General features: G+C 32.9%; 1 protein-coding gene across 16 annotated transcripts in view; it reads left to right on the top strand.

Moving 5' to 3' along the window:
* LOC148623477 (kinesin light chain-like) overlaps positions 1-8,612 on the top strand; it is a 52,018-nt gene extending 43,406 nt beyond the window's left edge. For 10 of the 16 annotated variants that reach the window (XM_088565298.1, XM_088565295.1, XM_088565292.1 and 7 more), the window contains 5 exons: positions 266-412; positions 1,135-1,244; positions 2,449-2,544; positions 4,583-4,643; positions 5,807-8,612. In XM_088565298.1, the coding sequence (XP_088421424.1) occupies positions 266-412; positions 1,135-1,244; positions 2,449-2,544; positions 4,583-4,643; positions 5,807-5,884 (492 nt within the window). In that variant the 3' untranslated portion in view covers positions 5,885-8,612. Of the gene's footprint in view, positions 1-265; positions 413-1,134; positions 1,245-1,691; positions 1,734-2,448; positions 2,545-4,582; positions 4,644-5,806 lie in introns of all 16 variants that reach the window. The other 6 variants (XM_088565301.1, XM_088565297.1, XM_088565296.1 and 3 more) reach the window with 3 other exon arrangements.
* Positions 8,613-15,518: the final 6,906 nt, after the last annotated feature.

The raw sequence follows: 15,518 nt of genomic DNA, 5'->3' as shown, positions 1-15,518 counted from the left end.
CACTGTCTATAGTAGCTGATTTTTGTATTATTTCATCAAATACTAACAATGAAGCACTGTATAACACATTTAGTACATGGTAAAACTTATTGGTGTATTTTTCTATCATAATGCAAGGCAAGATAAAGTAACACTTTGTTTCTTTGGACCTCCCTATCCATGATAATCATGTTCTGGTCTAACACTTCACGTCCTTGTATTTCTTTATTGTACCCCCATGTTGAGGAAGAGGATTAGTCCCTGACACATTTTGGTTTTCTAATAGGCCTTAGATGTAGTCAAACAGACCAACATTACTGACTTAGGTGGTGAATATACAAACAACAATAGGCGCAGATCTGCTAGTCGTGATCGAGTTCTTAGAGGCTCGATGGAAAACATATCATACAATAATTCGACTGATTATGATGAAGTAAGTATGGTTTTTACATGGGTAAGTATAAGTATTGCACAGCCAACTATCGCTAGATTTAGATCCCACAATTCTTACAGACTTTCAATGCTTCTTTTTTGTTGATGCTTTTCTTTGGAATATTTTACTCTGGCATGTTAGATTTGTAAAGAAATGTCTGCTTTGGACATAATTTGATTTTTAACACTTAGAAAAATTCAGTTCTGGCTGCATGAAAGGTTAGTATCACATAAAGCATTTATTTTTCATTTTGATGAACTGATTAGAAGTCTCTTGCTTACAAAACCATATATGAAGAAGCAGTTATAAAATAATAATTGTTGTCCAGCCTATAGTTGCATTGTCATCATTTTCATGCATGACTTCCTATTAACAGCTGTCCCAAAATTTAACTGCATGCTGATCAGGCTAACTTCACTGCACATATTTCTATCTACACATTTTTTTGCAGTTAAGCAAGTTTTTGTGTCTCTCACTTTAAGCTTGCTTATAAGTATTGAGCTAATATGGCTGTGTTGTACTTATACTTTCAATTCTCTTTAAAATAAAATAATTATAACAAATTTTTACTTTTTTTTTTTTTAAATACAATTTTTTTCAAGAGCATTTAGCAATGCTATAATTTTGCTCTTTTATTTATTATTCAAGAGTCATTGATTTGATTTGCTAGCTTTTTTAATTTTTGTTTTGCCGTTCTAAATTTTATCCTTCAAATTACGTAGGGCAAATTAAAGAGGAGTGGGTCTTTTTCCAAACTGCGAGCCTCAATACGACGTAGCAGTGCTAAACTGGTGCAGAAATTAAAAGGGAAAGGTGATGAAAATTCAGGAAGGTAAGTTGCTATGGTGATGGAAGAATCATGGGTAATTTAAAAGAAACTCCCTTCATCTGTTGCTTTCATCTTGCCTTGCATTTATATATTGTTGGTATGATGTCCATTTGGGTTGTTTCAGTGGTTGTTTTTCCTATAGTACTAAAGCTTTTAGCTTTATAGAGCCTTATTGTGTTCAGTATTTCTAACATTGTTATGTGAAAAACAACATTTTTTTTCTTCTTTGGTGTATTGTAGCATTGTAAATGTGGCACTCTTATATTAATGCTAAAAATGCATGAATTTTATGGAATTAAAAGCATTTTTTCCTACCAATTATTCTTCATAAAGCATTTTTAGAATTAAAAATAATGTAATAAAGCATAAGTTTTGAGATTTAGTTAAAATTTTTGTTTATTTAAAATTTTCATGATTTTTTTTTTTGTTAAAAACCTTATATTTTTGTAGTGAGCCTGTTTTGGTCTACACGCTCTCTGACTTTAACTGCAGGTATATCTACTATAGAGTATATAACACATGCTAATAATAATTTGCTAGCTGTGTATAACAAATTCTCCTATAGGTCCTGTATGTCTTTAACTAATCTGATTTCTAGATGGTTTCTGGTCTCTGTATTTTAGCTGGTTGGCCTGCTGGCGGTTGTTTCAGTTGTTCTTGGAGGTCTTTTTATGTTAAGTTAATGTAGGAGAAAGTCAAATTTTGGGATGATTAAACTTATTTTATGCATTCACATTAAAAAAAAAATATATATATATTTTTTTTTTTTTTTTTGCAAAACAGGTTATTCTAAATTGGTCAGCTAATATGAACCGTAACATATATTTTAACTGCATTGATGTTGTATGAATCCTAGTTGTTTTTTTTTTTCAGTTTGCACTCTTTTGATGGTGTTTTAGGAATTATTTTTTTTATCATTACAATATGCTACCTCTTTGTTTATATGTTTTTTTTATACCTCTTTATTTTGCTTACTTATTAAACTTACCAAAAAGATCCACTAATTCTTTCCCCTATTCCAAAACTTAAATAAAGAATTGTAACATATATTTTAGGACTACTAAATCTTATTGATTGCCGGTTTTGTGGTTAGCTTGGCTTGTAGATGTAGAATAGGTTCCAGAACATCTGAATTCCTATATAGACTATGTAGTCCTTCATTGCATGATGTGTTTCCTTATTAATGTATTGGTTTTTTTTATAACAGTTGGTATTTCTATGAACAAAATACTCCTCTACCTCGTTACTGGGGTGTGAATGACACACCTCGATATTGGGATACTAACGATATGCCTGGTCGAAGGTCTGTATGCTGGGTTTTTCCCTGTAACACTAATACCATATAGCACATAGCCTACTCAGCTTGTAAAGATATTGCTGTTTCAGGAGGTTTTATCAGTTGTTGTCACTGAAAATATTTAGGAACTGTGCAAATGTTTATGTTTTGGCAAACCCATACTCCAAATCCACTACAAAATACATATAATTTAACAACTAATTATATGGAAACTTTTCGTTCTCCTTAGAATTACACAGTTCTGATATACCTGAAAATCTGATAATTACAAAGCAACAACTGCTGATAAATCCTGAATAAATTCTATTATAGCTTAGATTTCATTCAGATTAAGACTTGTAAATGAAGTTAACAAAATCAGCCTTCCATTCATTGATAAACAGTGTTTACTTGTTGTTTTCTTCTTTTGTTGTTATTATGTTTTCACTTGGTAAAAATGGTTTACATTAAAGTTCATTGTATTGATTATTTTACTAAATGATTCTCTACATTTCACAATGAAGTTCATCATCCCCAAAAAAAGAAGCTATTTGCTAACATTTTGCCAAACCTAGGACTGAACAAAGGAAGCACAATTTCACTCCTGGTATATCTAGTTATAAACACTGCACAAAACTTGTGGTTATATGGTATTGCACTGTTGTTGTCTTTGTTGTCCATAGACAATTTGTTTCTTTTGCTGGATTCTGATAAAACTTTGAAATAAGGTTCCAAACAACACAAGGAAGGCTGGTATTGATTTGGGTTTATGGTCCCAGCCATTTAAGAATTTGGTGCCAGTAACAAGCATTTCATGGAATGTAATTATGCAATTCAGGTATAAGCATATGAATCTTTATGACATTGTATCACAAGGTGCTAAACCAATATCAAAGACTGAAGTCGCTAATCGTCAAATATTCCATGCAACTGATTTTGGCTTGCTTTCAATATCTGAAATGGCATGAATGCGATATCCTTTAAAATTGGGTGACTTCCGCTAGAATCTTGGTCCCTTAATATGATTACTCTTTCGTAACCCAAATTTTCTCAATCAAAACAACTAGTTACCAGGAAGTGCGGGTAATGTTTTCTTTCCCCCAGTTTCTCTCAAATTTTTAGCTATCTTATGGTCACTTATGTTATTGACTGATATCGGGGCCCTGATAATGTTTTAGACCTATATAGTCATTGCCAGCTGTTTAATCTAATTCCTAATCTCAGGTTCTCTGGTCAATATCATAAGTGACCCTAAGTAGCTCAATTGTAACAAGTCCCCTTGTAATAATAATACATTAAGTTCAGTGCTAACCGATCATTTCATCTTCCCATTCTCATACAAGCAAAAAACACACGTAGAACACATGTATGATATTTAAGAGTTACAGTTTTGATTTTATGTGACAGTTTTATGGCACCAATCAGCAGCATATTTAATTATGCAAATCATATGCTAATGTAAAGTATTTACATTATGATTGCAAGAAGTCACTAACAATATTAACGACTTAAAAAGAAAGCTGGGCAAAAATTTTAGTAATAGTGTATAGATTTCTATGAAATTGTACTATTAAGCGCAACACTACAAAACAAGGTTTTGATGGATGTAGAGGATACTGACTTTTCAGGAAAGAAGAACAGAAGAAGGGTCAGGAATAAGCATTTTCTCCAACTTTGTATAATTCGCTTCTTTCCTATGTCTTAATACAAACTTTTAAGTTGTTCAACCATTTTCATCTTGTCAAGCATTTAATCACAATCCAAATTAAGATGTGTATCAAATTGTCTAAAACTAGTCCCTATTGTTCTTGTTGCCCTCTGTGGTTGTATCAGGCTGTGCCCTCCAAAGGATTTTATTTTAGTAAGCCTAAGTTCTCTGTTTTTTGTTTATAATCTTTCATAGAACTTTTATTAAAACCCGGCTTATGAAAATTACCAAAAACGCTGTTTTCATAAAATGCATTCAAAGAAAATTAATTGGTTGAACACAAGGTGTATGCCTGAAATGATATATAACCATCTTTTCTTTTTTTTTTTTCACTGTTTGATTTTTTTTTTTTTTCAGTATGAAAAGAGCAAGCTCCATGTCGGTTCTCAACACAAACAGTAAAGATGATAAATTAAGTGTAAGTTACTATTATCTTCATGTGATTGATAGTAACATGTTGTAACATTTCACCATGACAGGAGGTACTGTTGTAACTTCACCGTGGCATGAAAGGAGATACATATGTCTTTAGCCTGTTGTAACATTCCACCATGACAGGAAGTACTGTTGTAACAATTCACCATGACAGGAGATACTTAAATAGTTACCCTGTCATAACAGTCCACCATGGCAGGAGATACATTTGTCTCACCTGTCATAATATTCCACCATGACAGGAGATACATATGTCTAACCTGTCGTAACATTCCACCATGACAGGAGATACATATGTCTAACCTCTTGTAACATTCCACATTACAGGAGATACATATGTCTTTAACCTGTTGTAACATTCCACCATGACGGGAGATATTTATGTCTTCAACCTGTTGTAACATTCCACCATAGCAAGAGATACATATGTCTAACCTGTCGTAACATTCCACCATGACAGGAGATACATATGTCTAACCTCTTGTAACATTCCACATTACAGGAGATACTTATGTCTTCAACCTGTTGTAACATTCCACCATGACGGGAGATACTTATGTCTTCAACCTGTTGTAATTTTCCACCATGACAGTAGATACGTTTATCTTAAACCTGTTGTAACATTCCACCATGACAGGAGATACATATTTCTTTAACCTGTTGTAACATTCCTCCATGACAGGAGATTCATATTTTTTTGACCTGTTGTAACATTCCTCCATGACAGGAAGTACTGTTGTAACAATTCACCATGACAGAAGATATTTATGTCTTCAACCTGTTGTAACATTCCACCATAGCAAGAGATACATATGTCTTTAACCTGTCATAACATTTCACCATGACACAGATACTTACGTCTTTAATCTGTTGTAACTTTCCTCTATGACAGGAGATATATATGTCTCATTTTTCAGTCATACTTTTCATACTGATATAAAACATGATAAAAACTTACTTAAGTTGATGCATAGCATGACAGATGTACATTACTTATCCACATAGCCAACATATATGATTTGGAGGAAGAGAAAATAAACAAAAACATGTACTTAATGTCTGCATAGATTATAGACTTAAAAGATAGTTTTGCTCAATGATATAACCCAAAAACAAATAAAATATCAGTTTTTCTTTTATTTTCAGGAAAGTCGACGTTCATATGGTGATTTACGACAAGGAAGAACTGCCAGTTCTGACCAGTTAACAAACCGACCTTTTTAAAAAAAAAAACAACTTATTTTATGTACAATAATGCAATACTTGACAGCTTAATGATTTTTAATTTGTGGACATCTTTACAATTTGTCTTGCCGCTTTTGTTTTAAGTTCAGTGAAGATGGCATATATGGTCATTAATGTTAATAATTTATTCCATATTTCTGTACAAGTGTCATATCATTTAGGTGGGGATAAGGGTAGGTTAATCCATATGGACAGCGGTCATTCCAGAGTGTGTCATTCAGCGCTTCCATGTATCATTCATATGCATTGTAAATTTTCAAATGAATGAGCACTATCATCATCGAGCATACTTCAGTGTATGTGTTACAGATATAGGACAATGTTATATATGTGTTACAGACAAAGATACAAATGAATGTTGTTGTTTCAGTCTTTCAAATTGATATATAGCACTGTATTGCTGACAAGTTTTGACAGGTTGATTGTGTATATCAGTTATATAGCCCTTTTGTGTACATAAGCTAATATTATTAGTAATCATTTCATTTGGACTTCAATTGTTGATAGAATAATTTGTTCAAGCTCTTAATATACTATTCATTGGAAGCTTTCTGTTGATAGTAAAAATGACAAATTTTGATAATTGATCATACTTGTAAAACCTTAGTGTTCAAGAAGAGTGTATGGGCATTGCATGTAACAATACTTAGTTGACATATTCATGCTTAGATACTCAGATTCAGATTTGATCTCATTGAGATGATATTTCATCATTTCTTCAAACATAACAAAGCCATCAAAATAGACCAATTTATTTACTTGTAACAAGATATAAATGGCGCTTCTTATTTTATTTATTGATTTTATTATGTAATGCCATTTTTTAACAAAGGAACTAATTCATTCTTGATGGATTAAACCAGATTGAGTGCATTCTTGGCACTTCATGATGTCAGTCTGTAAATTTAATAGATAATGTAAAGGAGAATATATTTAGGAGGAAGTTTCCTATGAAAAATGTTATACGTGAAATTTCTGTCTTAAATTAGCAATGAACATTTTTTTTCAAATTTGCATTGAAAATTCTTCATAATATTTTTTCATGATATTAATGGATATTTCACTGTAATTTGAAATTTTGTGAATAGCTAACTTACAGAATTTCAAGTATTTTGCACAATGTGTTTCTTTTCTCTGTACTATCTTCAGTATGGATATAGAATCCCTGTTAACAAATTTCTTTAATGGTTAGCATTTCGGACTTCTAACAGCAAACTAGGTGGTGCTGTAAAGGAATGGCTTCTTATACATTAACTGTTAAAAATTGATATATATATATATGTGTGTGTGTGTGAAAATAAGAACTTTTGTACTAATTTGTGATTATTTTGAAGTTTTTAGAAGGAAGCAATTATAAATGGAAATCATTAGATTCTTGAAATAAATTATATTTTTGCTTTTGACTTTCATAGAAAATTGACTATAAGCTATAACTTATGAATATAGGTCTACTTTTCTCATTATTACCTGGGATATAGGACAGGGAAAAGACAATATAAGAATGTTGCCCTATGAGCAAATTGATCCTGTATTTTAATGTACTATCCCCAGTATCCGTTGTAATAAAATGACTTCTTTATGGATGGTGAGGCATTGGAGGTTGAGCCAATGCTGTGTAGTACATTAAATTGGGAATCAGTATCCTTAAGCTTTCAATTCAGTTATTCATGTAAGTGTTAAATTTATTCATATAATTTCTGTCAAACTTTGCTTTCATAAAATTTCCTTTTAATAAACAAATGTATATTGTATTTTTGTAGATTGATATTAAAGCTGTAAAGATGGTTAAGTTTACCTCTCCTTTACATTGTTTCACATTACATTGTATTATTAGTTGTAACTCTAGCTATTATTTCTATGATACATCTGCATGAATTTACAGGAGTTTTCTGAATTGTAAGATGGCTGTCAGAAAATTTATCATTGGATAATAAAGCAGGAAGCTGAATTTTGTTTTCCATAAAACATTTGTTGATCATCGTACTGAATTTTACATATCCATCATTGGCATCCTTTTTAATTTTGTTTTTAATAAGTTATAAATAGAATTTTCTTGCTGAGCTACAAAGATTTCTGTTGTTTTCATTGAGCTCTTCTGAACAAAGTATGATATTATTTCTGTTTTCTTTGAAATCTGTAATTCAAACACTTAAGCAAAGAAAACACCACATGAATAATTAATTTATTATTTGGTACTTTAATGGAAATTACAAAGAATGTTTCTTAAACTGCCAACAAAAATAGTGAAATAGTTTTATACAGTACCTATATCTAGAAATATGAAGTTCATTAGGTGTAAATTACAATGTCAGAAGTGCTTTATCACCAATAATTTCATCAGGTAATTTGTGTTCCTGTCAACTAAGCCTACAAACAATGCCAAATACATATAATACTATTTGTTACAGATGGAAACCTCCCTTTCCCTACTTTGTGGTTAAGGCCAGATCGATATTCTCAAAATTGTACTATGTCAGTTTATGTGATATGAAAATATTTAAGTTAATATTTCAAGTTAAATTGGAATTATAGTCTGTAGTGACACATGACAAATGACTGAGCAAGTGCTAATTTTTTTTATTGGTTTTATTTGCCTTGTGTGATAGGAAGTGAGATTGCATAGCATGGTGATAGTTTGTGTCCAGCTTATTGTGTAAAAATATGAACAACTTTCCATTGTTAATTTATTAAACATTATGTAATATGATTGTTTTTGTCTAGTCTTCTGATTGTTTTGAGGGTTGAATTTATGCATTTATTTTGGCTTTATTTTACCAGACTATTAGTTTGAGAAAATAATCCCTTGTTATGTTTATTATATCCATTTTTCTGCTTGAATTGGGGGCAGTATGTCTGCTAGTTTGTTACTCTTTATTAGGTGATGCTATTTTGTACCTGCTATTTTGACTTGTACACAACTACAAAAAAATTGTGGTATGATGTTGTTGTTCATGTCATCTGTGTTGTAGTTTCCAAATTCCAAAAAAAAGTTGGTACTGATTTTGGGGGTAATGGCTCCAACCGTTTTACAATTAGGGACCAAAAACAAGCATAGAATTTCTTTTTAGTAAAATTGTATGTATATATGTCTTTGATATTGTTTCAAAATATTCTATACTACAAATATCAGACAGGGATTGATTTTGGTGGTTAATAAAGTCTTTAACCATTTTAGTTGAGGAGCCACAAAATCAGCATTTTCCTGATGACCGAACAATAACTTAACTATAAGTAAATGGACCTCCTTAAAATTGAATCAGAAGGTGCCATATCACCAAAAGAAGACTGGGATTATTTTTTGTGGTATGACTTGAACCTATAATGAATTAGGGGCCAGAAACAAGCATTTTCCTGATGTTCAGACAATTGCTTTAATAAAAGTGAATGGATCTTTTTGAATGTGTACCAGAAGGTGCCATATCCCCTCCCAAAAAAAAAAAGGAAAGTTTGAATCGATTTTGGATGTTGAGACTGGAGTTATAGGGTCTGAAGGGGCCATTCTGGTGGTATATTCATGGTCCAATTTTGAATATGTGTTGCCATCACTGTGTGTGACCCTTCGTCCATCGTCATCTGTTAACTTTTTCAAATATCATCTCTGAAACTACTGGACAGATTGTAACCAGACTTTGCTTGAATGTTCTTGTGGCATCTTTAACAATCCGCGTGTGTGGATTTTTGATCTGGCAAAAAACGTGGTCACCATTATTAAAAACTACAAGCAAGATTTTTGTATATAAATCTAAGAAGTTTGGGTGTAATTAAAATCATGTATGGGGCGAAATTGAACAGCATGTTGAGATTGATCTATGCTGAATTTTTCGTCCACTACAGCTGGAGTTCTGTTCTTTTAACCTATGTCACATTATGTTCATAGTTTAGTATGTACATATATTTTTTTCTGTTTTAAGCTCACCTGACCAAAAATATCTATGATGAGTGAAAAACTAAAATTCTCTCTATTGATTAAATGATTCTTATGACAATGGTACAGTAGGGTCAAGAGTCCAATTTCGAGTTGAGAAGACTTTTGTAGCTCACCTGGCCAAAGGCCATGTGAGCTATTGCCATCATTTGGCGTCCGTCGTCGTTAACAATTTTTCAAAACTCTTTTCCTCTGACACCACTTGACCAATGGAACCAAACTTGGTATGAATGTTTCTTGGGGTATTGTGCATAGAACAGATGTGGGGATTTTTTATCCGTCGAAAAACATGACCGCCGTTACTAAAAATAGAACGTAGAGGTCAGACAGTAGTTTTTCGCATATATCTCCAAACCGTTAGGTATAGCCAAATTCTGACGTGGGGTAAAAGTGTTCAGCATGATGAGATCTATCTATGGTCAAATTTTCATTTTGATATGTTTAGCCATGTCGGAGTTATTGCCCTTTTCGACGTTTTTTGCTAGTTTGAATGTTATTTCTTTCAAAAATCTTCTCTGACACCACCTGAGCAACGAACTTGGTATGAATGTTCCTTGGGGTATCGTGCATAGAACTGATGTGGGGATTTTTGAGCCGTTGAAAAACATGGTTTGTGTTACTAAAATAGAACATAGGGGTCAGGCAATAGTTTTTCACAAGTATCTCCAAAACCGTTACGTTTAGGAAAATTATTTCTGTAGCTGAAATGACCCTTATTATAAGGCCTTCAAAAGTTGTCAGGGATCAAAGTTGTCAGGTGACTCCTGTAAGAGTTATTGCCCTTGAAAGATGAAAAATGGCAGTTTTTTTTAGTTTTCAGCCAATATCTTTAAAACTAAAGGAAAGAAATTTTCTGTCGCTGAAATGATCCTAATGATAGTCCTACCAAAGTCTTCTTAAGTCAAAATTGTTGAACAACTCCTTGTCAAATTTATTGCCCTTGAAAGACAAACCGTAATCAGGTGAGCGATTCAGGCTCCTAGGAGCCTCTTGTTTACAAGATTAGCGATACAGGTTTTCTAGAACCTCTAAATCGGTTCCACATAAAAATTCATGCCTGTTTTTCTAATCAGATTTCATATATCTCTTGCAGATGTACAAGCTATGAGTAGATAAAGGGACCAAAAGTTAACTTTCCACAGATGTTTTAATTAAAATTGATGGAAATAGTTTGTTATACTGATTTTGATGTTTTATAGGTATATCTATAGGAATCAGAGGTAAAGTTGTTTGGTGGATTTCTGTAGAGCAGAACTTCTTAAAACTTTTATTTAATTGCAAATGTTGTACAATGGTGTGTCAAAAACCAGATGTTTTGTCCATAATGAACTGTAAGTTCCAACTCGTCCGTCCACCTGTAACACTTCAGCTTGTCATCGCAACTCCTCTAAAACTACTCAACAGAAATTCCAGAAACTTGGTATATAGCAAGAGCTTCATATGTAGTTGTGCATACTATCGGGAATTTGTTATTCTCTAATTTTTATAGGAGATATGCCCCTTCGAACTTAGATATTTACTGAAAATGCTTGTCATTGCAACTCCTCTGAATCTACCAAACAGACTTTATGAAACTAGATATGTAGCAAGAACACCAAATGTTTTTGTGTATATTATCAGGAAATTTTCTCTAATTTTTATGGGAATTATGTTCCGTAGTTCTGTATATCTGTCCAAAACACTTTTTTCGTCGAATTTTCCTTGGCAACTATAAATCACAGCTGCAGTGCGTCACAGGTCCAGACATCGATTGGTCTAGCTTGTTATCTACATTAATGTGGTGTTTCCGTTACTTGTATCATGCCTGCAACTCCTTCTGAACCACTTAATATATAAGGCGACGTGATTTCGATTTATAGTGCAAAGGAATTAGGTTACCATTACAATAACTTATTCCGACACAAAGATCTTATGGGATACAAATTTCGCACATACAATTCAGTCTAAAGCACTTAATGATTATTTTCTTGAAAGCTTTAGGGAATGATTATAAGGTTAAGCTAGATGGTAGGGGTATCCAAAACCATGAATCTTAATGAAATGGAATTATTATTATTTAAGTAATGTTTGTTCGTAGTAAAAACAGAATGACCACAATTCTAATAAACAGAACATAGGGTGAAGTTAGCATAGAATAAAAAAACATAAACCCACTGATATAATATGGCACAAAAATGCATAGCAAATATATACCTAGCACAGATACACATGGTAAGTACATAGTTACACGTTGTACAGATGAACAAGGCTCTCTCTCGTAGTATTTTTTTCTTATTTTTTTTTGTTGATGTTTCTTTCACTACAAAAGTGCCATGTACATGTAATAGGGCAATAACTTTTTTGGTCATGATGATAGAATGCTATAATTTAATGTGTTTATCCGGGTTTTATCACCTATTACTATGGCCTAAAACTTTTCTGGGTAAGTTGCATTTTCTTTGATGAAAACCAGATATTTAATAACTGAAGATAAAATGTCGCCGGATTTCGGAAGTGTGTTGTCATCAGCATAATTATACAAATCACAGTGATTAACAGAAAAGAAAAATATCGTTAATAAAAACATAAGATAATACAAGTATAGATCTTCATGGTGATATCTTTGTAAATTTCTAGTATTTGACTCAGATTTTGCCCAATTTGAATACATTTCTTCCTCTCAGTTAAACTAATAACTTTGAAGTGGAGATAGAGAGAGACTGCCATATCACGAAGACCATGATATTTTAGTTTTAAATGTAACAAATCCTGGGGTATGCAGTCGAATGCTTTACTCAAATCCATTGCTGCTATGTATTAATCTCCGTCCAATGCTTTTTCCCAGTCCTCTATTATTCTCAGTAATGTCGATCTAAAAGCAGCTAGAAATGGATCAAAAAGGAACTTGAATTGTATGAAAGTTGGTCTTATAGATTGATGGTATGACACCAATGACCTTTTTCTAGTATACTATTTTTCACTTGAGCAGTTTTGAGTCCGGTTGAGTGGACATGGATTTTACAAGGTCATTATTTTTTTTTCACCTTTGGGTTAGCATGGTGTAACAATTTTGGTGAGACGCCATTTATGCCTGGTGTCCTTACTCATATGCTTGGACACAAAATATTTAATAACGAGGTTAAATTTTGATACTGGTAGTGATTCCTTTTATTTGATGTAACTTTTTATATTTGAGTGTGTTTCGTCAACTTACATGCTATTATTATACCCCACGCAACGAAGTTGCGAAGGTTATAATGTTTTTGACCAGTCCGCCAGTCCATCATCATTTTTCCGGTCTTTTTTTTCTAAACGCTTGCAGATATTGACATAATTTTTAGTACATAAATTCAATATGATAAGTTACAGGTAAAGTCTCTTTCGTTCCGCTCCGATGATTTTTACCGAAATTACGAGCCTTGAACTTAGTAAAATTCACAGAAAGAAAAAGTTTTATCGGACTTTTTTTCTAAACGCTAGCAGATGTTGACTTGATTTTTGGTATATAAATTAACCATGATAAATTACAGGTCAAGTGTACGTTTTGTTCCGCTCTGACGATTTTTATTGAAATTACGGGCCTGAAACTAAGCAAAATTCACCGAAATAACAGTTTTCGATTTTTTTCAAAACGTTTCAAATATTGACATGATTTTTGGTATATAAGTTCACCATGATATGCTACAGGTCAAGTGTACGTTTCGTTTCGCTCTGATGATTTTTACCTAAATTACCTAAATTGACTTGAACTGAGCAAAATTGACAGAAAAAAGTTTTCCGGACTTTTTTTTTCTAAACGCTAGCAGTTATTGACATGATTTTTAGTACAGAAATTCAACATGATAAGTAACAGGGCAAGTATGTTGTTGGTTCCGCTCCGATGATTTTGACCAAAATTACGGGCCTTGAACTTAGCTAAATTCACAGAAATAACCGTTTTTCGGACATTTTTTTTCTTAACGCTTGATTTTTGGCTTATAAGTTCACCATGATAAGTTACAGCTCAAGTATACGACTTGTTCCGTTACGCTGATATTTACTTTGAACTAAAACTCAAAGAAATCACAGTCTGGAGTTTGAAACTACCACTCTGAGTAACAGAATTTAGTTAGAAGGTAAAGGTCTGAAGCCTAAAAATCAGTCTTATTCCTTTTTTATCGGGGTCCTTCTACATGTATTTCTCTTACAAACAAATTTACTTGCGTTTCCAACATGGGGCCGCGTGGGGTATGTGAGCGCGCTCACTAAGGTTCTTTAATCTACAATATTTTTGGCACCCCCATATTACAAAAAAAAAATGTGTTGAAAGGTTAACAAATCTCTCTATGGTTTGTCATTTCCTTGTACTATGTTATCTTTTTGTTTGTTTGTTTAAAAAGATTTTGGACTTAAGGGCCTTCTGGTCATCTTTCTTTAGATATTTTTTTTTTCAGTTTTTGTAACAAAAGTTATCTGCATGCTTTCTATATGCTTCCCAGTTTTACACCATTTTTTTTTTATTTGGAAACTACCCCTTTACAACGGGGGCAATCGTCTTCGGTGTAATGACGATTGCGTCCATAAAGTATATTTTAAATACTAAATAATACAGGTTAAAATAATTCAAAGTGACAAGTTAAAAATGGTCATATGTACTTGTATAGTGCAACTGAATGGTAAAATGAATTGATAATTGCCACTGTTGTAAGAGTGTTCATTACAACTATTCTTCCTAAATACGATACATAAATAATAACTTGAGATTCAATAATAAAAAAAAAGAAAAAGTTACCCATTGGTGACCGATAAAATAGACGATCGTTTGTTAAAATGACGATTCAATAAGTCAGTCCCCAACGTATCAAAATAAGACCTGGTCACCAACAAGAAACCGAACTTTAACAGCATGAGGTAAATCAGTCAAATTCACACGCAAATGTTCATTATCAACACATGATAATTTCTGACACCTGCAAGAGTCGGGCATTCTAAAAAGAAATGTCCCAAATCTTCACTTTGATGGTCTGTCAGAACAGAGTTTGCAATCATCCGAATCCTTCAGACGAAACCAAATTAAGTTGCTATTTAAAAATAATGCATTAGTACGGCACAAAAACTTCAATATTGAACCTTCGAAACCCAACTTGCGAGGTATCCCTGCTGTGCTATCTGTCTGTAAAAATACATGTATTCAGACAAGGTACTGTAGACGTTGTAGAAACATCTCGATGCAGCTCAGAATTCGAATACCGGCCCATAAAAACATCGACGTTACCTATCTAAAAGTTATCCGCACCGAAACAAAAGTCAAGTCCTACATTCTCAAAAACAGATTTGATGTATGGAAAATAAGGTCATTCGACAGAGGAAATACAAACACTACTTTACAAAGTCTCCCCTCCAGTGTGTTGAGTAAATACTGATAGTACTATACGCGTTGTCTATCTAGGAAGTCATTTACAGATTCCCAGCCAAATTCTAGGAGAGCGGACAATTTAACCATATTCACTTTTAGTTTTAAAAAGAGTCTGTGCCGCTCAGTATTTATTCCATGGGCTGGGAGGGTCCACCGTGCACCTTAGTGTATAAACCTATATTTGTACCCCACTGGGTCAAACAGATTTTTGTGACTCAATTGTTTAAGCGTCTTAACCTTCCTAGGATAGCATGTGTGAACAAACTAAACAAATTTAGGAATCATTGTACAGCCCAATGTCTCAGCTTTACAAT

This window comes from Perna viridis, chromosome 2 (genome assembly GCF_037379345.1).
Source record: "Perna viridis isolate PV_CMFRI_1.1 ecotype Kerala chromosome 2, ASM3737934v1, whole genome shotgun sequence".
NCBI lineage: Eukaryota > Metazoa > Mollusca > Bivalvia > Mytilida > Mytilidae > Perna > Perna viridis.
The sequence above is the reverse complement of the archived record's forward strand: the minus strand, read 5'-3'. Positions and strand labels throughout refer to the sequence as shown.